The sequence below is a fragment of the Phocoena sinus genome, chromosome 20 (genome assembly GCF_008692025.1).
Source record: "Phocoena sinus isolate mPhoSin1 chromosome 20, mPhoSin1.pri, whole genome shotgun sequence".
Taxonomy (NCBI): Eukaryota; Metazoa; Chordata; class Mammalia; order Artiodactyla; family Phocoenidae; genus Phocoena; species Phocoena sinus.
Genome location: NC_045782.1, coordinates 48,003,020 through 48,027,219, shown reverse-complemented (window position 1 = coordinate 48,027,219; position 24,200 = coordinate 48,003,020). Strand labels below are relative to the sequence as shown.

General features: G+C 46.5%; 1 protein-coding gene across 10 annotated transcripts in view; it reads left to right on the top strand.

The window, feature by feature from the left end:
- Positions 1-24,200, top strand: part of RNF213 (ring finger protein 213) — a 110,932-nt gene that overhangs the window by 50,610 nt on the left and 36,122 nt on the right. For 9 of the 10 annotated variants that reach the window (XM_032615142.1, XM_032615139.1, XM_032615137.1 and 6 more), the window contains 18 exons: positions 1,691-1,864; positions 2,243-2,392; positions 5,131-5,720; positions 6,579-6,741; positions 7,883-8,100; positions 9,050-9,190; positions 9,310-9,477; positions 10,437-11,592; positions 12,262-12,455; positions 12,674-12,826; positions 13,452-17,057; positions 18,631-18,767; positions 19,182-19,277; positions 20,167-20,285; positions 21,552-21,671; positions 22,183-22,325; positions 22,873-23,020; positions 23,277-23,415. In XM_032615142.1, coding sequence (XP_032471033.1) covers positions 1,691-1,864; positions 2,243-2,392; positions 5,131-5,720; positions 6,579-6,741; positions 7,883-8,100; positions 9,050-9,190; positions 9,310-9,477; positions 10,437-11,592; positions 12,262-12,455; positions 12,674-12,826; positions 13,452-17,057; positions 18,631-18,767; positions 19,182-19,277; positions 20,167-20,285; positions 21,552-21,671; positions 22,183-22,325; positions 22,873-23,020; positions 23,277-23,415 — 7,615 coding nt within the window. The remainder of the gene's footprint in view (positions 1-1,690; positions 1,865-2,242; positions 2,393-5,130; positions 5,721-6,578; positions 6,742-7,882; positions 8,101-9,049; positions 9,191-9,309; positions 9,478-10,436; positions 11,593-12,261; positions 12,456-12,673; positions 12,827-13,451; positions 17,058-18,630; positions 18,768-19,181; positions 19,278-20,166; positions 20,286-21,551; positions 21,672-22,182; positions 22,326-22,872; positions 23,021-23,276; positions 23,416-24,200) is intronic. The other variant, XM_032615135.1, reaches the window with a different exon arrangement.

Below are 24,200 nucleotides of genomic sequence, written 5' to 3'. Positions count from 1 at the left end.
CTCAGACAAAGAAACTGAGGTGGAGAATGTAATAGGACTTACCCAAGGTCTTGCCAAGAATAAGTGTTAAGAACTGAAATCAAAACCCAAGTGTGTCTGAGTCTAAAACCCTCTCTTTGTTGTTCTGAGATCCATATAAATGTCCGATCCAATACTGGTGACCTTAGCAAAAACTAAGTACTGCCTGATTTTTCCACCCGTACATTCCATGACCCAAGCGTTTGTGACCAAAGAGGGGGAGATGTGTATTTCTCTAAAAACATTATATTCAGGTTTATGTGTGAGTCGTTAGATTCAAATCTAGTGGAAAAGCACCACAGTTAGATTATTTTGCGTCTCAGTTTCATCAAATTACTGGGACAGCCTTAAAACAAAAAGCTAAGTTTCTTCAATGGCAGGGTTGTTGTAGCGATAAAATAAGAAGATTGATGTGGAATTCCTATGTAATGATTAAAAACTACTCATTTGAAAATATTACATTTGTGTCTTTTAAATTAATAGACCTTATATTTTAGAGCAGTTTTAAGTTGATAGAAAAATTGAGCAGGAAGTACAGAGATTTCCCATATTTAGCCCCTCCACACACAGAGTTTCCTCTATTATTAATGTCTTGCTTCAGTGTGGTACAATTGTAATAACTGATGAGCCAGTATTGATATGTTATTAATAACTAACGACCAGTGTTTACATTGGGTTTACTCTGGTACTTTCTGCGGGTTTTGACAAATGTTTAATGATGTGCATCCACTATTACCGTATCATACCGAATAGTTTCACTGCCCTAAAACCTTGTGTTCCACCTGTTCATTCCTCCCCTCTCCCCTCTTCTGCAGTTGTGCCTTTTGCAGAAAGTGATATGGTTGGAATCACACACTCTGTAACCTTTTCAGATTGGCTTCTTTGCCTAGCAACATGCATTGAAGGTTCCTTTTCATACCTCACTTCTTTTTACCACTGAATAATGTTCCATTATGTGAATGGACCACAGTTTGTCCATTCACCTACTGAAGAACATCTTGGATACTTCCAAGATTTTGCAATTGTGAATAAAGCTTTTTTATTTGCTTTTAATGGCATGACGCAACTGTATGACCCTAGTATGACTGGGAGAGAAACCTTCTGGTGGTTAAGTATGTTTGAAAATTTTGCCCTCTAAATTGATCCTAAAATTCACATTCAAAATTTTGCAAGATAGCCAAGATGTGTAGAGTATAGCCATTACACCGATGTTTATCTTGTTTCCATGTGCTGTGAAGATGCCTCCTTAAGACCACGTAGATAACCCTCACGGGGTGTCAGTGCATCCCTAGTGCAGTTTATTTTTCTCTAAGTGTTCTCAGAATGGGAGATTTTAAAGGTGGTGATGTCTAGTTTAAGAAAGATATTCAGTATACTGAAGAGGGCACAGGTTTAAAATAACTGAGAAACGTGGTTCTCCTGACTGACTTGGGTCATTTGAGGAATCGTCTTCATGAAGAAGGAAGTCCTTTGGGAGATGAATTTGGGTGAGATGTAAACCTCCTGGGCAAAGCAGAATCGAGGGATGTGAGAAGCACATCTGGAAACACGGAATGACTCTGCTTTATTGTATGGAAGTTGGGTCAGAGCAATGAGGAAGTTACTGGGAATTCAATAACATGGGAAGGAAGTGGGGTGCCCACCGTTTTAACTCTGTTCTTAACTTGATCAGGAATCAATGAGAAAATATTAGAAAATATTACTGATGAAGGGAAGAAGTTGATGGCCACTGCTGACTCTGTGTTCACAAAAGTTACTAATGACCTCATCAGTGGAGCGATTTTAGTTGGACAACTGGAGCTGATCATAAAACACACGAATCAGTTCCTTGACATCTGGCAGTTAAGTAAGTTGAGATGTGGACTTCAGGCTCATGAGGGGTTAGACGATAAGAAGCGTCTGTGTTTGCCTGTGTGTCTTGTAGAGGGGCGGTCTTTGTCGTCTTTATGATTAGTGGCTCTTCTCACCAGGAAGTTGACAGGCGATGGCTTCTAATCCTTAGGAAAATAATGGGAAAGTGATAAAATACTGACTTTGTCAGAGCACTGGCTGTTTTTATTCCATGCTGCTGACACGGGGACGTCTTGGAGTGGCCCTGCACGCAGCCCCCTGCGTCACCCTCCACATAGCTCAGCACGTGGGGCATGTTCATGTGGGTGGAAGAAATGTCTTGCCACAAGCGAATGTTTGTGTGTTCTATTGGTTTCCTTTTCTTTTTTTTCAGAGAGTACAAGTCTTCCAGCCCACGAGAAAAAACACGCTATGAAGGAAGTGCTGAGTCTCAGAAAGAATGAACTAGTCACTCTAAAGAATGAGAAAACATATGTTGACTCTCTCCTGAAGTTGTATGGGAGGGTAAAAGACCTGATTAAAGGTGATATTCTTAAGCATTAAAATAAACAAAATTGAGGGGTCCCCAGGGGAGAAGGGTCAAAAGAGAATATGATAAAAATGTATCCCAGTAGCAACCTTTTATCTTGGACGGGAGGCTTTTTTTTTTTTTTTTTTTTTTTGCGGTACGCGGGCCTCTCACTGCTGTGGCCTCTCCCGTTGCGGAGCACAGGCTCCGGACACACAGGCTCAGCGGCCATGGCTCACGGGCCCAGCCGCTCCGCGGCACGTGGGATCCTCCCGGACCGGGGCACGAACCCATGTCCCCTGCATCGGCAGGCGGACTCTCAACCACTGCGCCACCAGGGAAGCCCCGGGAGGCTTTTTTAAATGTGTTAATTTTTAACAAAGTTAAAATTTTTTGGTGATTACTGCCATATCTCTAAATAGCATGCTTAAATATCTCCTTGATTTTTCAGGTTTAAGCATTATCCATGTTAAATGTTAAATCTCCTTGTTTTTCCAATTTCTGCCTTATACACATAACCTTTTCAACCTCCCTTTCCTCCAGTTTTATCATAATTTTAATTAGATCAGTCCTCAGGGTTTAAATAGTCACGACTGTGTAAATGGACTGGTTCATACCCGAGCCATGAAACATACCATGATTCTCTTCCATTTCTGTGCAAACTGTTTTCTCTAGATTTAAAATTCTTGTCTTGTCCTATGCTTTGTTTTCAATGTATTTGTTTTTAAATTCAATCCCAGACTCTTTACCAACCATTTGAATTTCCTCACAAGGCAATCAGTTTGATTTTTCAGAAGGACTCTCCCCAGACTGGAGGGATGCAGTCCTAGGGATGTCCTGCTTCTGTCCTCGGCTGGATCTGTGTCCTGGGTCCCATGGCTCCCTGCTTTCACACCTGTGTTTTAGTGAAACACACCCTCTGGTCCCTCCTGAGAAGGGGGCACAGGAGTCCTTGCCTGTCTGAAAATGTCTGCCCGTACATGAGATCTGTTGTTTGGTGCAGAGGTACAGACTGGAAACGTTTTCCTTCAGGATTTGGGATTTGTGGCTCCATGGTCTCTGCAGGGTCGCTGTTGAGAGTCAGATGTGATTCTTATCCTTTGTGGATGACATATTTTCTCTCTCAGGAAGCTCTTCATATCTTTTTGTCCCCCTTATTCTGAAATTTCCTAATGATGTGCCTTGGAATGGGTCTGTTTCCCATCTGTTGTACTGGGCATAATTAAGTGGGTCTTTCTTATCTGGAAATCCAAGTCCTTGAGTTCTGGGGAAACTTCTTGTGTTAGTTAAGTGGTTATTTTTTCCCTTGCTGGAATTCACAGTTGGATATGTGACCTCCTGGAATGGTCATCTGACTTCCATACATTTTCTCTCCTGTTTTCCATCTCTTTGTGTTTTGTTCTGCTTTCTGAGCAGTTTCCTTAATTTGACCTTCTAACGTTTCCAGTAAATTTTTAAATCTCTCTTCTTATGTATTTAATTTATAAGAACTCTTTTTTTCCTCTGAGTGATCCTTTTTCTCTGCTATCCTGTTCTTGTTCATGGTTGCAGTATCATATCTTTCTGAGATTATTGATATTTTTGATTTAGAGGTTTTCTTCTTCTTTATCTTAAATAGTTTCCTGTATCCTCCGAGTTGCTTTTATCTCTTGGTATGTTTTAATATCTATTTTTCATGTTAAAGACTTTCCCCATCTGTCTAGAAATGCTTGTTTATCTGTTTATATTAAGAGAGGTGCCTAACATGCTAATGGAGGATTCTGAGGGTGGCGTGGCTAGGCTTTGAAATAGCCTGTATCTTTAGCTCCTCTCTCTTGGGCTGCTTAGATTGCCAGTCTCTTGCTTGGAAGGTATAGGCCCCGCTGCCAGGTTTCTGGGAGTCAAGAGAGAAATGAGGTCTGGAGGGTTCTCAGCATCCAATATGCACATCTAGTCTTACTGCCTTCCTTCTTCCTGTGTCCTCTGTTCTCCTTTCTTCTTAAATTTAATGGTACATACCGTCTGTTAGCTTCCTGACAAAGCATACGTGCCTGGAAATGCCTTTATTCTGCCATATACCTGAGACCCCCCAATCCAGAGAGCCCTCCGTGTTATCCTCTCTAAAATATAAACCGCCCATTGCTTGCCAAGGTGGAGGAGGTGCCATCAACCTGCCGTATGGAATGGGTGGGGATGAAAATGAGGCTATTTGATGACTTCTTAAGCAGACTTTCAGCCCAGTCCTCCTTATTTTATCACCACCTCCCAAATTTCAGTTACCTGTGCAGCCAGTGTCTGTGCATTGGGGGAAGTCTGTGACACCAGACACCTGGCAGACTCAGGTTTCCCCACCATGGGCTAGGACCCCACGTTCTGAGGCTTAAGACGTCATTTACCCCCAGCACATCTGCTTTTCAAGTTCCAAAATTTTGTTGCTGTGATCTCCTTTTCTGTCCTTCCCAGCCCTGTTGCTTTATGGCTTTTGAAAAACAATCTCTTTTCTATCATTGGAACAGAATATGGGGAGGGAGTGGAAGCGTGTGCAGATGTCAGACTGTCATCTTCTCCCAGAAGTTGCAAAGCTTTCTTTGTCATGAAAATTGACGAGCTAGGTGAGGGTGGAGACTTAGGGATTCTTATTGAGAACAATGCCAGCAAGTGTGCTCACTTGCATTTCCTTAAGAGCAGCGAGGGGAGTAAAAACTGGGAAAGTAAAATGAAATGATATCATGAATAGAGGTTTCACTTTGGACATTCTCTTATGGTTTCAAAAGTGGATTTTGGAGAGATTGCTGAAAGACATTCGGAAGACCTCAGCGGGAAAAGATTAAACCAAGTCGTGATGGTGAACTTGTCAGCCACCTCCCTCGACTCAACGTGGACAACACATTACAACCTGAGCCCTGCAGTCCAAGAAATGGCCAGAAATGCAGACTTGCTGAAGGACAGCCACGTCTTCCAGGTCTTCTGGACAGAAGCCGCCCAGGAGCTGAGTGAGCCAGAGGAGGAGCTGGAAAGGAAACTATTCCACCCTGAAGAGATGTATCAATGTTTATATGGCCCTTGTTTCAAAAGGTTTACGAAACTGTATCAGGATCTGAAGTCAGGGGAAGTCACCTTTGGGGAAATCGATGACATCTTCAAAAACTTTGTGAATAAATACAGCGACCTAACTAAAGACCTCCAGACCATGTGTGCTCTGGACCCCAGTGACCAAAAAGATTGGATCAAGGAGCGAGTCCGGCAGATCGAGGAATACCATCACCTGCATCAGGCTGTCAACTCAGCCAAGGTCATCTTGAAGGTCAAAGAGAATTTGGCCCTGACCGGCGACTTTGGTGTTCTCCACATCTTACTAAGCTTTGTAAGTTATTTACTGGGGACTACTGAGGGTGGGGGTGGCGGAGATGCTGCTCTCGAGCTCTTAAAAACCGGGCAAGATGATTCCGCAGCTTCCTTCAATGTTATTTGTATTTTATTCAGTGCCTGAATATGCCAAGGGCTTCGTTCTTACCTTTGTTTACCAATAGTGCGACTGTTTCGGCTAGTGAGGGTTTCCTTGGATCGGCAGGAGGATCGTGAATTTAGGAACAGGCAATGATCCTCTTTTAGTCATCAGATATTTGTAAAGAGTCACCTGAGCTCTTTAGATTCTAAAAGCCATTTGTTTTGTCAGCTTTGCACATCTAGTGCTTACCTGGGAGCGGCGCGTGGTACATTATCTGTTACAGTTAAGAAGTGAGTCTTTTGCTTTCTGATTTTTTAGGTGAGCATTTATAAGGTATATGGTGACCTATATTATTGTATAGACAGGTATGATGGGGACTAAAATTTAGCACAAAATTTGGAATTTGGCACATGTAAGCTTGAAGCCCAGCAGCGTGTTTTTGAGTAGGTCACTGTCCTGGTCCTTCTATTCTTTACCTAGAAAATAGAAAAAATTACAAGGTGCACCCGGCAGGGTTCTTGTGTAGGTTTGCTTAGCAGAATGCCAGGTGCGGAGGAACTGTAGTTACTATGGATCGAGGCGGGACAGAAGAGCAGCTACAGTGTCCAATCTGGGATAAGAGCTTTATGCACCTGCCAATCCTGGAAGTTTGGTGGGAAGGACTGTTGGGATGGTCAACATTGTTGGTTTGGGGGGTCCAGGAGCCAGTTCCAGTGCACATACAACCTTCTCTTGCAGACTCTCTTTGACAACTTGCTTTGATGACTTTTTTAGACTGTCTTGGACAACTTTCGCCATGAAAAACTGGACCGGATCAACCAGCAGCTTATCCGTGCCAAAAAGCTGCTGCAGGACGTCAATGAGACCCGGTGTCAGTGTCTGAAGGAGCTGTCCCGGAGGAAGGAGTTCATCAGCTGGGTCCGGGAGGCTCTCGGAGGTACAGTCCATCACTGTGGTGGCCGGAAGTCTGGAGCATATTTAGATGGTTCATAGGGTGGTCTTCCTAAACGTATGGGCAGCCCCTCCCCTTGATCATGTTCTAAGTAAAGGACCATGAGATGCCATCTGCATTTTTAAAATTAAAATATTTTAATTGAAATGTATTTGCCATGTAGCATTGTGTAAAGTTAGGGTGTATGGCACATTGATTTGATACATTTATATCTTGTAATATGATTGACATTGTAACAATAATTAGCCCCACTATCACGTCCTATAATTCTCCTTTCATCTTAGTGATTGTAATAATTAAGTCTAGTCTCTTAGCAAGTTTTCATCTGTATTCTTTGGTAAATGTGCAGGGTGTGCCTCGTTGATTGTAGGTAGCATTTATATCAGGACAGTATAGCTCATTTTCTGGTGTAAAAACTATTTCCTTGGCTACTTTATTCCCCTCTCACTCTGGATGCTTGCTGTGAACAGCAAGGGATCATTTTCTTTAAAATTGTGTCCCTTTAGCTTTTTCCTCCGGTTGATTTTTACTAGAAGCCAAGGCGAACTTGTCTTGGCTTAATCACCTCTACCTGTCGTTGTGCAAGGGCTTGGCAGTCTTTTTTAACTCTGTGGCTTTGGTGACTTTGGCAGAATTAATTCATGGAGGGGAGATGGAGCCAGGGAAGAGGGAAGGTGGACAGCCCTGGTGTGCAGGGACAGGGGAGGGGCCGCCTGCTCAACTCATCACAGACTCGCTGCTTTCAGCTATGGGCTCCTCGGGCCACAGTGATGCACAGATTTTGATTAGTGAGCAGCCATTTTTTATAGATAACTGTCAACATGTTACTGTTTTTTTCGTAACGAAATGGCATATTGTGTGATTACACGAAGTAAGATACACAAAAGCCCCATGCAATGCCTGGACATTGATGCTGTTCAGTAAGGTCAGGTATTGGTCAGCAGTATCAAAATAAATGGCAAGAAAGAAAAAAATGCCCCAGGTTCTTACTGAAAGCAAAAAGTGGATAAAACCCCTAAAAATCCACTGAATATCCATTTATAGCTTCAGTAAGGACCATTGTCCCGGATTTGAGGCTCATGTCATCACGGGGTAGCCCTGCACTCACCTGCCTCTCCCTCCCCAGGCATCACTGAGCTGAAGGTGTTCGTGGACTTGGCCTCCATCTCTGCGGGGGAGAATGACATCGACGTGGATCGGGTGGCTTGCTTCCACGATGCTGTGCAGGGCTTTGCACCCCTGCTGTATGAGCTGGACACGAGTGCGGGTTTCGATGAATTCATGCAACACCTGAAAGAGCTGTGGAAGGCTCTGGATAATGACCACCACCTGCCCCAAAAACTGGTGAGTCTTATTTCTGGCTCCAAAATAGGTTAAGTGTAATAAAGCATCGCTTAGAAACACTAGGGGCAGGACTGCAAACTGTTGCACTCTCACATGGCAGGTTTTTAATGCAGTCATTTAAAAGGATGTTTAAAAACAGTTTCTTCCTATATGGAAATGCTTTCTCTGTCTTATTATGTTAGAAAATTGGATACAAAACTGCATGTAAATTAGAGTGATTTCTACTATGCGAAAAGAATGGGAAAAAAAGACTGAAATATGTTAAAATGTTACCAGTGGTTTTCTCTTAATGGTGGTAATTGTTACTTAATTCTCTATACTTTTTGGTATTTTCCATACTTTCTGCAATTGGTACAGATTCATTTTTAATCAGAAAAAATAAACATTTCACTGTAAGTTAAACCATCTGCACAGGACCCAAGCAGGCCCATAGTATTGAGTTGGCCAAAAAGTTCGTTCAGGTTTTTCTGTAAGATGTTCGGAAAAACCCGAACGAACTGTTTGGCCAACCCAGTACATAGCTTGTGTAACAGGGTGGCTGGAGCCCCACAAGGGATGGGGGAGGAAAAGAGGAATGGAAGGAGCAGCAGAGCTCACAGCCTTGTTATAGCCAGCATTATCCCCAGCTGGGGGCCCGGCAGAACGCTGCCTTCTCACAGAGAGCTGGGTTCATGCCTGTCCCTCCCCATCCATGTATCCAGGGCACCGGGTGAGAACACAGGGGAGCAGCCCATTGCAGCAACACCTCCTGACAAGTGTCCCAAGAGGGAGAGCCAAAGCCCGTGGCAGTGGTGGGCAGCGGGTGAGGGAGGCCCCCCCTGTGGGTGATGGCACGCTGAGCCAGAGAAGGGGAGGAGGAGTTTGCCCCTGGAAGGCAGAGGTGGAGAGAGTGGCAGGAAGAAGATCACCTGTAAGCTGCGGCCCGTTTTCTCTCCTTCTGTCCCAACAGTGTGACTCTGCCCGGAACCTGGAGTGGCTGAAGACAGTGAAGGAGAGTCACGGGTCTGTGGAGCTCTCATCCCTGTCCCTGGCGACAGCAATCAACAGCAGAGGCATCTATGTGATCAAGGCTCCCACGGATGGCCAAAAGGTGAGCATCACATCCCAGGCACAGCTGCAGGTGGCTCTTACAGGTTGCTGTCCTCAGGGGTGGGGGTGGGGGCGTCTCTGCCTCTCAAAAATGACCTCTGATTGTGTACTGTTCCACAGATTTCCCCAGACACAGTTCTACACTTAATCCTTCCTGAGGGCCACGGAGGCCACGAGGAGGTGCGAGACTACTCTTTAGAAGAGCTGAAGGAGCTTTTGAACAAATTGATGCTGATGTCTGGCAAGAAAGATCACAACAATGTTGAAGTCGTAGAGGTATTTTCTGAGGTAAGAGTTTGTATCTATGTTGGAGCAGGTATCCTATTCCCATCTGTTTGGGCTGAGGACTCTCACCGCTGAGGTGCCTGGGAAAGTCAGAAGAGTTTGAGTTTGTATTTATTTGTTTATTTTTAAATTTTATTTATTTAATTTATTTATTTTTGGCTGTGTTGGGTCTTCGTTGCTGCACGCAGGCTTTCTCTAGTTGCGGTGAGCGGGGGCTACTCTTCGTTGAGGTGCGCGGGCTTCTCATTGCGGTGGCTTCTCTTGTTACAGAGCACGGGCTCTAGGCGCACGGGCTTCAGTAGTTGTGGCTCGTGGGCTCTAGAGCGCAGACTCAGTAGTTGTGGTGCACGGGCTTAGTTGCTCCGCGGCACGTGGGATCTTCCCGGACCAGGGCTCGAACCCATGCCCCCTGCACTGGCAGGCGGATTCTTAACCACTGCGCCACCAGGGAAGCCCTGAGCTTGTATTTAATTCATAGGAATCGCTCTGCTCTTAAACCCATGGAGAGTGGAGCCAGTGGGTCTGCAGAATGCATGTATTCAGAAATCATGATCCAAAGAGATGTCGATTTACTCTGTAAATCAGCAAGCATCCCCAAATACTTAAAGATGTAAATGGACATCCTTCATCAAAATCCGAAGTAATCATGATGATAAAGGCATATCGATTTATGTAATGGTCTCTCCTTTTGATTATGAGTTTTGTCCTTAAAGTACATTTGTATTTTATAAATGGTTTCCTTTATCTTTACAACGTATTGCTTCCTAAAGAAGAGACTATGGAAATGAGGAAGGAAGGCCTTCTGTGATCAGTCTCATGCTCGATATCACACAGTGAACCTTGGAGAAAACACGAACCCCAGTCCTTCAAATTATCAATCTGTTTGTGTTATTCTAGACTGTTGTGTCCTTCTCTCTGCGGTCAGCTCTGTGACGTCTGCCTCCTGCTTCCATTTGCAACAGGTGTTTTGCAACGTGCAGAGGCTTGTCCAGTCCTTTATAAACCTGTACTCTGCCGGAAATATGCTGTTCAGGGCCTGGACGACTGAGGTGTACTGCTCCCCCCGGAAGGGCGCCTCCATCCGGATGGACTTCAGTCTGCAGCTCGTGTGCCAGCTCGTGGAGAGCGGGCCAGTCGCTGAGCTGCTCGAGACCCTCTGCCGGCAGATGGAGGACTTCCTGGACCAGTGGGAGAGATTCGTGGCAGAGAAGCGAGCTGAGCACTTTTACCTCAACTACTATACTGCCGAGCAGCTGGTTTACCTGGGCTCGGAACTCGGGAAGCAGGTGCCCAGCAGTGCCGCCCTCACCATGCTCTCCTTCATCAAAGGCAACTGCACCCCAAGGGACGTCTCGGAGGCCTGCCGGGGGCCCGATGGCAGGGCCATCACACACCAGGAGAGTACAGTGGTTGAAGAATTGCCACTGTTGCTCTTCTCTGAGCCCAGACTGGTGGACAAGCTGAGGGTCATCATGAAGCACTCGATGACGTGCATGAGTGTCTTCCTGCCTCACTGCCTGGACCTGGAGGCCCTTGGCCACTGTCTGGCTCGCCTGGCGAGGATGGCTGGGCCCCCTGTGCAGCGGGAGCTCCCCAGAGGCCTGCAGGACGGCCAGCCGAATCTCATCGTCTGTGGCCACTCTGAGGTGCTGCCAGCCGCCCTGGCCATCTACATGCAGACCCCGAACCAGCCCCTGCCCACCTACGACGAGGTGCTGCTCTGCACCCCAGAGACCACGTTCGAGGAGGTGGCGCTGCTCCTGCGTCGCTGCCTGACCCCGGGCTCCCAGGGACTCAGGGTCTACAGCCTGCTGTACGCAGACCAGCTGAGCTACGAGGTGGCCTGCCGGGCGGAGGAGCTCTTCCTGAGCCTGTGCATGCAGCGCCACCAGGAGCACTACCGGCTCGTGATGGTCTGTGACCATGAGCGAGAGCACTGCTACCTCCCCTCAGCCTTCAGCCAGCACAAGGTTCTCATCACCCCCCAGGCGCCCCTCAAGGACATCCAGGCCTACCTGGCTTACCACTTCCGGGTCCCAGAACAGACCCCGTCAGCCGCTGCCACGTTCCGGGACCGCATGTGTGTTGGGATCGTGGCCTCGGAGAGAGCGGGTGTCGGTAATGATGGCTGCTGGGTTCCTGAGTCCCAGGGACCACCTGATGGCCCTTCCCGTCCAATGGGGTGGGGGGTGAGCTCAGATGAGCCCTTTTGCAGGTGGGGAAACTGAGTCTCCAGAGGATTGACTCACCTGAAGTTGTAAATCGTGACCCATACTGGAGCGGGACACCGTTTCTCACACGGTTTCCAGCTTGGCTGAGCCATCTTCCCCCTTTAAACTAGCATCTCGGCAGTTTCCTCTTTTTTTTTTTTTTTTAAGTCCATTGGTGGGGTTGATGTGGGTCCTGAGCGGGCTGAGGTATGATTACTCCATCTTGAGAAGAAACGGATGCCTCTGCCTTCAGTCACCATCACGATTTCCATTCTGTTGACTGTATCCCTTTAACGGTACTACCTTCTTTCCAGTGAAAATTGCTCCCCGTCCCCGGGAGCGAACTCTGCTGTTTCTGTCCTTACGCTCAGACTGCCATCCTTAGTCCCGGGAAGCAGCAAGGATGGTGGGTGGGTAAGGAAATCTGAGGGTTCAAACGTGCGTCCTTTAACCTGATGTTAGGTTGCATCAGTTTTGAATTTTGTACAAAGAGAAGCGATTTGTAGTGACTCTTTCTGGTCATTCTCACTCTTGATCCGTAGCCCTGGCGCCTAATTTTTGTATGTTCACGTCACAGGAAGGTCTCTCTTTGTGAAGAGGTTGCACGGCCAACTGAAAATGAAGTTTAATGGAGAAAAAGTGCCTCTAAAAGTTATTCGATTGATCAACCCTCAGGTGGATGAGAATGAAGTCCTGGGCTCCCTCCTGCCTTTCCTGGGCGCCCGGTATCAGAGGAGACCCACTGTATTCCACTTTGACGTGACCTCTTCAGTAAGTGCCCGCAGGTTCTAGCTGAGTGGCCGTGCTGGGAAAGACACAGCTCCCACATCCTGCCCTGCCCCCTTCCCAGTATAAAGACTTGCTTCTTTGTACATGTATTGATACTCAGTATCATCGTTATCAAAGAGCTGAATAAGAGGGTCCTTAGGGTTGGGAGGATTGGTGTCTTTTGTGTAAGTATTTACAGACCCACGTCATTCTGTCTTTAGGTGCAGACTGGAATTTGGGTGTTTCTTTTCAAACTCCTCATTCTCCAGTACTTAATGGATGTAAATGGGAAGATGTGGCTTCGGAACCCATGCCACTTATATATCGTTGAAATCCTGGAAGGGAGTTCGCTGCCACGGAGGCCTTTGAAGCTGGTGTGTATCGGGGCACTTTCATGTTACTGTTGGGGTGGGGGCTTCGATACGTTTTTGTGATTCTCCACTTTTGCCTTAGCAAAGTAGCTGAGTGCAGTGTTAGTAAAGACAGATCTTTAAACTTATTTTTAAATAATGCCTGGAATAAAAAGATTCTTTTATTAGTTAGCAGTATCTTAGATTTGTTCTCATCGGGATGGATGCTGTATGTCTGGGTTAAATGCTAGTGGTGCTGGGAATGCAGAAAACTCATTTGCCAGGAGGAGCACCATCTTTCTTAATGGTAGCTGACAGGGAAAGGAGACTTTCATCATCTCAGTTTCTTAACAAAAGGGAGTTTTATGCGGACACACACACACACGTGCACGCGTATGTACTTGATGGAGAGATTTAGTTCCAAGAGGTTGGGTAGGAAAGGGCTTTGTGATCGACAGTGCAGCTCATACAATGCCTGAATGTGCAAAAGGTAACACCCCATGCAAAGAGGAATCTACAGAAATCCCTTCATGGAAAGTGACTTTTCGTAAAGGTCCATGCAGTCTAGACCATGTGGAGGATTAAAACACAAAAGCATTTTTTAGGCAATTCAGCCATAACTCATTTCATTTGTGTCTCTTCTTTCCAGAGTACACTTGTCCCCCAGTTCAATTTTCTAGACATCTTCCCCAAAGTCACGTGCAGGCCTCCCAAAGAAGTGATCAGCATGGAGCTGGATCCTCAGTGGAGCTATGAAGAGCCAGGAATGGATCAGAGAACGTTCTGCAGTGAAACATTCCAGAGACCTTACCAATATCTAAGGCGGTTCCATCAGAAAGAAAACCTAGACACATTTCAGTACCAAAAAGACTCTGTTGAGGGCAGCCCCAGTGAATGCATCCAACATCTCCTGATTTACTGTGGGGTGATAAACCCATCCTGGTCAGAGCTTTGGAACTTTGCTCGGTTCTTGAACTACCAGCTCCGAGATTGTGAGGCTTCTCTCTTCTGCGATCCCAGCTTTGTTGGAGACACTCTGGTGGGTTTCAAGAACTTTGTGGTCACCTTCATGATCTTCATGGCACGAGATTTCGCCACGCCTACACTTCACACATCCGACCAAAGCCCAGGGAAGTACACAGTCACCATGGACGGGGTCAAGGAAAAAGATCTTGCCCCTTTCACTCTCCGGAAGAGGTGGGAGTCAGAGCCCCACCCGTACGTGTTCTTCAACAGTGACCACACATCCATGACGTTCATAGGCTTCCATTTCCAGCCCAATCAGAAAGGCGGTGTTGACGCCATTGACCGCTTGAGTGGGGAAGTAATCAAGAAGGACGTTATGACAGTGCAACTGTATAAGGGCCTGTTGCTTCAGAGGGTGCCCTTCAATGTGGACTTTGACCAGCTGCCCAGACATGAGAAACTTGAAAAGCTGTGCCTGGCCTTGGGGATCCAGTGGCCCATCGACCCTGATGAAACATACGAGCTTACAACGGACAATATGCTTAAGATCCTTGCCATCGAGATGCGTTTCCGGTGTGGCATCCCTGTCATCATCATGGGAGAAACCGGCTGCGGGAAAACAAGACTCATTAAATTCCTCAGTGACCTGCGGCGTGGGGGTGCTGACGCTGACACCATGAAGTTGGTCAAGGTTCACGGAGGAACAACTGCCAACATGATCTACTCCAAGGTCAGGGAGGCCGAAGCACTCGCCTGCTTCAATAAGGACCAATTTCAGCTAGACACCATCTTGTTCTTTGATGAAGCCAACACCACAGAGGCCATAAGCTGCATCAAAGAGATCCTGTGTGACCGCACAGTGGGTGGCAAGCCCCTGGTTAAGGATTCTGGCTTGCATATCATAGCAGCCTGCAACCCTTACCGGAAGCACACCCAGGAGATGATCTGCCGTCTGGAGTCAGCTGGATTGGGATACAGGGTTAGTGCAGAAGAGACAGCGGAGAGGCTTGGCTCCATCCCCCTGAGGCAGCTGGTGTACCGCGTTCACGCTCTGCCGCCGAGCCTGATCCCCCTGGTGTGGGACTTCGGACAGTTGAATGACTCAGCAGAAAAGCTCTACATCCAGCAGATTGTCCAGAGACTGGTGAACTCCATCGTGATGGTGCAGAGGGAGACTCGTGTGATCACCGAAGTGCTTTCTGCCTCTCAGGGTTTCATGAGGAAAAGACAAAATGAATGCAGTTTTGTCAGCCTCAGGGATGTGGAACGCTGTGTGAAAGTTTTCAAATGGTTTTACGACCACAGTAAGATGCTCTTGTCTAAGCTGGATTCCTTTCTCTGCGAGTCTGATGTCATCCAAAATGACTTTGAGAGAGATCCCATCCTCTGGTCCTTGGTGCTGGCCATCGGGGTATGTTACCACGCCTCTTTAGAGAAGAAGGAATATTATCGGAAAGCCATTTGCAGGTTCTTTCCAGAACCGTATAATGATAGCAAGATTATCCTGCATGAGATAACACAAACCCAGGATCTTTTTCTGAATGACATACCTCTGAGGAAAACCATCGCTAAGAACTTGGCTTTGAAGGAGAATGTCTTCATGATGGTCATCTGCATCGAGCTCAAGATTCCTCTCTTCCTGGTGGGCAAGCCCGGCAGCTCCAAATCTCTCGCCAAGACCATCGTGGCAGATGCCATGCAAGGCCAGGCTGCGCACTCGGACCTATTCCGGAGCCTGAAGCAGGTCCATCTGGTGTCGTTCCAGTGTAGCCCTCATTCCACCCCACAGGGCATTATAGGCACCTTCAAGCAGTGTGCCCGCTTCCAGCAGGGGAAAGACCTGGAGCAGTACGTCTCCGTGGTGGTGTTAGATGAGGTTGGACTGGCAGAAGACTCGCCCAAAATGCCCCTGAAGGCTCTGCACCCACTGCTGGAAGATGGATGCATTGAAGACGATCCCGCCCCCCACAAAAAAGTTGGCTTCATAGGCATTTCCAACTGGGCCCTGGACCCCGCCAAGATGAACCGGGGTATTTTTGTGTCACGTGGCAGCCCCAACAAGAGAGAGCTCATTGAGAGCGCCAGCGGAATTTGCTCTTCAGAGCCCCTCGTCCAAGAAAGAATCCGAGGATACTTTGCATCCTTTGCCAAAGCCTATGAAACAGTATGTAAGAGGCAGGACAAGGAGTTCTTTGGGCTTCGTGACTACTACAGCCTCATCAAGATGGTGTTTGCCGCGGCAAAAGCCTCTAATAAAGAGCCTTCCCCTCAAGACATTGCACAAGCTGTCCTTCGGAACTTCAGTGGCAAAGACGACATCCACGCCCTGGATATTTTTTCATCCAATTTACCTGAGGCAAAGTGCACAGAAGAAATCAGCACCATGCATTTGATCCAGCAGAACATATACGGTGATCTTCAGAAGGCATCTGGCAGAGAGCTGGACGGCTCCGAATCCCGCTACCTGCTCGTGCTGACCAGAAACTACGTGGCCCTGCAGATCCTGCAGCAGGCGTTCTTCAGTGCAGACCAGCCAGAGATTATTTTTGGATCCAGTTTTCCCAAGGACCAAGAGTACACCCAGATCTGCAGAAATATTAACCGAGTGAAGATATGCATGGAAACCGGCAAGATGGTGGTGCTGCTCAATCTACAGAACCTCTACGAGAGCCTCTATGATGCGCTCAATCAGTACTACGTCTACCTCGGTGGCCAGAAGTACGTGGACCTCGGTCTGGGGACCCATCGGGTCAAATGTCGGGTTCACCCAGACTTCCGCTTGATAGTCATTGAGGAGAAAGATGTCGTCTACAAACATTTTCCCATCCCCCTCATCAACCGGCTAGAGAAGCACTATCTGGACATCAACACTGTTTTGGAGAAATGGCAGAAGAATATCGTGGAGGAGCTTAAGGTCTGGGTGGAGAAGTTCATAGATGTGAAAGCAGAGCAGTTTCTAGCCAGACCCAAGTACAGCCCTTCCGATGTCTTCGTGGGCTACCACTCAGACACGTGTGCCTCTGTGGTGCTCCAGGTCATAGAGCGGCTGGGGCACAAGGTCTTGACTGATGAGCTTTACCAGAAGGTATCTGAGCAGGCCAAACTGGTGCTGCTGGATTGTGCCACACCTGATGCTGTAGTTCGGCTGAACGCTTCCTCACTAGGCCTGTTCACCGCACAGTCCCTGTCGCAAGTATACTATTACAGGCAGCAGCATAACTCCTTTGCAGACTTCTTCCAGGCTCACCTTTGCACGATGGATGCGGAGCGCCGTGCCGTCTTCACAGAGGTGATTATCTTTCTATATTTTACCCTTTTTCTCTTTTACCTCAAGGTCCTTGACTCGCTAGCATCAGGAATTCGAGATTCTTTGCAAGTCAGTATATAGGAACCGTAAGTGAACGTGTTGAGACTTCTGGTTCCTCTCCTTGGCAAGTGCAAGGAGACCTATGTATTTATACATGTTAGTTTAACCAAGTTTTGAGTGCCCATTTTTGTGCAGTGCTGTGCACAGTGTTCACTTCAACAAATGAGGTTCGAGTACACTGGGGATATAAAGATGAATTAACACAGGGCTTGGCCTTGGTCTACATACAGTGGAAGCTGGAAGGACACTCATGAACGGGTACTGTTGATATCCTATGATAGTGCTATCCACAGGGGCAAAGAGGAGCAACACAGATCAGGATACGAGGTCGCATGAACCCATCTTTAATAAGAGGTGACCGTCAAGCTAATTGTGAAGTATGGTTGGGAAGGCATTATAGGCAGAGGACCTTATTTGAGCAAGGATGTCAAGGTTTAAAACAACACAGTCTGTGCAGGAAACCAGGAGTTAAAGGCTGATGAAGCTTAAAGTTCAAGGCTGCGAGTGCTGAGAGATGGGGATGAGATATAACCGGAGAGACTTCACGGAGGGTCTTGTCAGTAGCACCAAGGAGCTTTGTCTTCCTTGTATAGAGGGGAGTGATGGAGAAATGTGTGTGGAGAGAGGGAGGAAAAAAGTCCGATAAAAGACTCACAGAAAAGATAGACCAGTAGGGAGGCTGCAGTACCAGTTCAGTCAAAGTGGAGGATGGATGGGTGGAATTGAGACATAGTAGGGATGCAGACTGGCAGAGGTAATGATTGATTCCTTATAGGGGCTCTGGGAGATGGAGGAGGCTAGACATGACTCCCTGGATTCTTCCTTGGATGACCAAAAGTTTGGTTAATCGCAATCTAGGTATGAGCAGCAAGTTTGGCAGAGGCAGTGGTGAATTCCATTTGGGATGGGCTTTGACGTTCCTGTAACATCTAGGTAGACTATCATGCAGTTGGATATAGGAATAGGAAACTCAGTGGTAAGGCCAGCCCGGAGATAATAATTCAGGACCTAGGATATCAGCATGCCCTTAAGGAGTGTATTTGTTGCACTGTGCGGTGTGATCCAGTGGCAGGGGAGAATTGCTAACAGCTGTGGGAGGGGACATGAATGGCCGACTCGATCTGAAAGTATGAAGTAAGATTGCAAAGGAGAAGTGGCATTTGTTCTGAGCCCTAAGGTATCATCAGAACCGTCAGTAGGATCCAAAGTAGGAAAAGACACTGGAGTCTAGGAAGAAGACTTGAAGGCATCTTAGGGACAGGGTGACTCTTCTCTCCAGTACGTTTGATCCTGTAGGTTCTGTTTACCTCAGCACTGCCTCGTTTTGGAAAACTCCACTGGGTTTGTATTCTTTTCTATCTGTGTACCAACTGCACATCGAGGAGCCCATGGAAGATATTTGCTGAACATCCTCATGTTTCTGGGATCTAAACCTAGCGGACGTGCAACCCTTTCTTGCATTCCAGCGAATTATTTGCATTTCCTGCCTTTGCAGATCACAACGTTCTCCAGACTGCTAACCAGTCATGACTGTGAACTTTTAGAATCAGAAGTAATGGACAGGGCTCTGAAACTCACCATCCTGTCACTGCAGCAGTTTGACACCGAGTACTCCTTCCTCAGGGAAGTTCGGTGAGGGTCTCTGCCTTCCCCTCCCGTTTCTTTCCCTCCTCAGGATCCATCACTTTGTATTTCATACGTATGGCTATGGTAACCACTGGTGTTCTCACCACTTTTGGTTAGTGAACCTTGAGGACATGTGACTCTGAAAAGGATGTCGTTAAATTCTCCAGGTGTCCTTCTCATCTCTGTTATCCTCTGCAAAAACAGCCCTCTCTGAATCCAGCATCCTTATGCCTCATTGGGAGGCATTTATTGGGGCTTTTTTTCTTTCTCCACTGGATTGTCTACCCACCTTACTTGCAGAGGAAAATCCCACCTGAATAGTTTTTCTATATACCCCTTCTATTTCCCATCACTTTGGAGAATATTATCACCAATTTTTAGGACAGAAAACTCACTTGGATAATTTCCTTTTTCTTTCAGAAACTGCTTAGCTCACAAAGCCAGTTATAAAATCCTCATTATTCAAACAGATTTTGAAGATGGAATTCACAGTGCTCAGCTCATCGCTTCAGCAAAGTATGTTTTTGTTATTTTTCTCGGAAACTACGTAGGAAACTCCAAATTTATTCAGGAGCTCCTAAAGAATTTCTTCCCTGAAAACTGTATAGTATCAGAATGAACATAAGAATAAGAATAAAAATTATTCTCCCTTTTTATTCCTCTAAATGTGGACTAGAGAAACAAAGAGAGAAAAGGCTCATAACAACACAAAAATAGCCAAATGCAACAAGTGTAAATAACAGAATATTAGCAGGATATAAAAGAGTATCCTTGGAACATATGTTAGCAGACATAATTTGGTCATTATTCATTTTAAACTACATGATATGAATTTATTGCAAGTTTAAGGGCCGTCATGGTATTTAAATGCTTTCAGTTGTATTTGTTGGGCAGCTTTATATTGTTTGTAGGGGAAATTTGATACTTTTAGAATTAACTACGTTCCCTTATTACTTGATGTTTAAGTAAAAGTAATTTCTGGACCTTCTAAAGCATTGGAAACCATATTTCATATCTTGGTTGTCTTTGGCCATTGATTGTTCACAGAACTCTGTTTCTTGAAATGGAAAGGTCCGCCAGCCTTACCTTAGTAGCATCAGAGCAAGCCCATCAAGGATTGTAAGATAAGGGTTCCTGACCAATAAAAAAAAAAAGCCATTTCAAAGCAGAGGGATGCAAGAATGGGGGAAAGAGATGAGCCTACTTAGAGAGGTCTTGCTCCCATTCTCTTGTAAGAGAGGATAGCAAGCTTGCGGGTATGAAATCTATTTAAAGCTGAAAAAATGTGAGATGGAACTTGACCGCTCCGAGGACACCCTTCAGGCATTTTACAACGGCCATTTTGTTTATTTTCTTGGGTTTTGTTTTGATTTATTTTGTCTTTGCTTGTTTGTTTTTAAAATAGGTATTCTGCTATAAATGAAATCAACAAGATACAAGGAAATAAGGACTATGTCTTAGTCTATTTCATCACAAAACTGTCCCGGATGGGAAGTGGAACGTCCTATGTAGGATCCCATGGAGGTAGGACCAAAATATTAGTGAATATGTTTGTTTAATGATGTTTAAGTTGTTTCTAATTTGGTCCCATGATGTACAGAGTCTGACATTGGAACATTAATATTAATCTCAACAATATTTTTTTCAGATACAATTGAGATTTCTTACTGCTGATTAATGCAAAAAACACTCATCTTTGGACTGGCTGTTCCAACATATAGCACTTCTTTCATCACTTGTCGATAAACACTTGATTAATCTCTGGTTCCTCACCTTTTACTATATGGATAATGCAGAGAGATAGCTCCAGCTAACAGTGTTATGAATGCATGGATACTTTATGCCTGCTTCTGGGGTGGGGAAATGCTATCTTAAATCTCTCTCTCTTTTTTTCCCTGAGGAATTAGCCACCAAATATTTATTACACAGGCACACCTCGTTTAATTGCACTTTGCTTTATTACACTTGACGGATACTGCGTTTTTTACAAATTGAAGGTTTGTGCCAAGTCTGTCGGTGCCATTTTTCCGAAAGCATTTGCTCACTTCATGTCTCTGTGTCATATTTTGGTAATTCTCGCAATATTTCAGACATTTTCATTATCATATGTTCTACGGTGACGTGGGATCAGTGACCTTTGATGTTACTACTACGACTAGCTGAGGGCTCAATGAGGGTTAGCATTTTTTAGCAATGCAGTATTTTTTAATTAAGGCATGTACATTGTTTTTTGAGACATAATGCTATTGCACACTTAATAAAATACAGTATAATGTAAACATAACTTTTATAGGCACTGGGAAACCAAAAAAATTGTGTGATTCGATTTATTTTAATATTTGTTTTTTCATGATGGTCTGGACCTGATCCCAAAGTATCTCCAAGGAATCCCCTGTATGAGAAAATTAGTATTCTAGAAATAGGCAACAGTTTACTTTAATAATTTCATAGTTAATGGGGGGGCAAAGCTTGCCATTGTCTCACACTCCTCTACTAATTATGATACAGCAAGTTTAATAACAAATTTATAAAAGAATCACAAGCCTTCTTCAAACACCTTTTTACAAGGTAATCATTTCAGTTCTTAAAACTGATTTTTATGCTAAAGTTGCTAACAGCTGTAGCATGACATCTATATGGTTCCTGTGTATATTGAAGGAATTAGACTTCAGGATACAAATTGTTCATTCCGCAGTGCGTTGAAACATAGGGTTGGTAGTGTATCCCTGCTTATGACTGACAGGAAGAAACCAGAGGAGACAGGGAAGCTTCTGGGGCTTGTTTTCCCAGGGCTGTGGCAGTCTGTACACATCGACGACCTCCGGAGATCCACAGTCATGGTTTCGGACGTGACTAAACTGCAGGACGTGGCCATCAGCCAGCTGTTTAAACCAGAAGATCAGCCTGAGTGTGAGTGTGGAGGAAGGGTCCTCGGGGAGACAGGATGGTGGGAGTGGCTGCAGGGAGGTGTGTACGGCGCTGCGAGGATGGGACCTTAGGCTGCCATTCCCTTGGGTCCAACACCTGCCCCTCGGCAAGAGCTCGGGACATGTTTGCTGAACTGAGTGATGATGAATCGAGGGTACTGTCTACTGCTTTCCAAGGCCAGGAGAAGACAGTATTTCCACAGGAAAGGTAGGTCTTTGCAGGTGCCTGTGGAACATGTCAGACTCTGTCTGCCCTGGCTCCCGGATCAGCCATCCGAGCCCAGGACGGAGGTTCGGGTTGCACTGATGGACCACATCCAGTGGGCGAACAGAGGCTGATCTGCATGACTGACGGCCTGTCCTTTGGGGACCCTCCCCCGAGCTGTTGCCAGGGAAATCCCGGTGGTTAGAGCCCCAGCACGCCACGTAGAGGCTGTTGCCAGCGCTCCCCTTCCACCTCTGAACAGTAACTCCATTGTTTTGCTTCTATGCAGTGGAGGTGGAACACAGGGCCCAAGATGATGGTGAGGAGGTGATGGAAACTGAGGTGGCTACATCAGGGGAAGTGGCAGAGGTGGAAATGGAGACAGCAAGTTCTGAGGCAATGGACAACCCGACCCCTGGACCAGGAAGTGATGTGAGTTCTTGCTCTTTCTAGTCCTCTGAGCCTCCGTGCTGTTGGGCTGCCCTTCCTTAGACTTGTCTGAGGAGTGGACTCAGCTGTCCAGGGCTTAGCCCAACACTCCTCCACCTGCCACTGCAAGTGCAGGTGAATTACCAGTACCAGATCTGACCTTGGCTTTTCCTGGTGTCCCCTGGTCAGTTTTGCTCGATCCTTGACCACTGACGGGGTCCCCAGGCACACGGGATCGTGTTGCAGTGGTTTCCTTTTTTTTTCTTTTTATGGCTGTACCACGTGGGTTGTAGGATGTTAGTTCCCTGACTAGGGATTGAACCCAGGCCCACAGCAGTGAAAGTGCCGGAGCCTTAACCACCGGACCGCCAGGGAATTCCCACACAGTGGTTCTAAGGGGAACTTGGCAAGGGCACGTGGCGGGAGCTTGGGCAGGAGGAACACTGTGCCCCCTGCACATAGGCGCTTAGACCTCGTCTCCCATGTGTCGCCTGGCTTCTCCTGACTTGTAAGTGACAGAAACGGAAGGTTTGATTGTCTCTGTCGACAGACGCAGATCCTGGACACCACCAGGCTGCTGAGAAGCTGTATCCAGGGCGCCGTGGGCATGCTCAGAGACCAGAACGAGGGTTGTCAGCGCAGCATGCGGAGGGTGTCCATTCTCCTCAGCCTCCTAGATGAAGATGGCAAGTACAGAGGTGTGGGGCCCCTCTTGCCTGCACCCCAGCCTGGGCTCCTTCTTTGGACCATGAATCATCCCCCTGCTGCCGCTTTCTGTGGCTCCCAGAAGCAGCTGGCCCCCTGGGAATCTAAGTGCACCTCCGGGATTTCTGTAGACCTGGCCTGCCCAAAGGAAACGGGCTTACCCTCCTGCTGGGGCAGGTCAGGGATGCAGAGCCTACCACTCGGTGCCCGGGGATGTGCTGAGTACCCATCTGCTCTGCTTTTCCATAGCCGCTTTCTTACGGGTCACCAAGATGCGCCTCTCTGTCCTTTTAAAGAAGCAAGAAGAGAACTACATCTACAATGTGAAAGACTGGGTGGTAAGGGAAGCCTCCAATCAGGACGCTCTGCAGGAAGCCGGCACGTTCAGGTACTGCCGTGAAGGGAAACCAGGGCTGGCTGGGGGGTGGATGCATGGCTCTTCCAGCCGAGGAGACGCTTCTTTCCAAACCTCTGAGAAATTCAGAGCTGTCAATATTTTTTCCCCAGAGCACAAGATGGTCTGGGTGGCAGTTACATGGGGTTTGTCAGACTCTTTTCTCTACTTTTGTGTGAGTTTAAATTTTTTCATAACACAAAACAAAACAAAACAACCCAGAACATTTGTTCTTGTTGGATGTAAACTTGTACCAGCATGTCCATTACCATAGAAATGGGTGCCTTTTTAGGTTAGTAAATTAAGGGAGGGAAGCGAAGTTGTTTTCCCAGGCCTCCTGCGTGAACTTATTTGATAACTACAAAAAAAAGACCCAGAGTATTCATTTGTTGTCCCTGGTCCTTTTTCTGCAAAACTTGACATTGTTTTCAAGACTAGCCCATGACAACCTTTGTGGCTGAGGCAGGGGGCATTTGCTCTGGATCCCAAATGGAAGATTCCACCCGCCCCTGTCGGCAGGGTCGTCTTAGACCTGTGACTTCACCACCCTGGCCCTCAGTTTCTTCATCTCTGAGAGAAAGGTTAAGTCATCCGGAGGCTTGGATTCAGCAGGGGTGTGTCGCCTTCATGCCATTGGCAGGGGGGACACGTGGGAACATCCAGGGTTAAATGGACCATGTGAGCTTATTGATGCTGGGTTTGTGACTGTAGGGTTTTTCTGCTTCTCTGTTTTTCTGTAGTTAGCCTTCATTTCTTTCCTAATTGTACCTTCTGAAGGA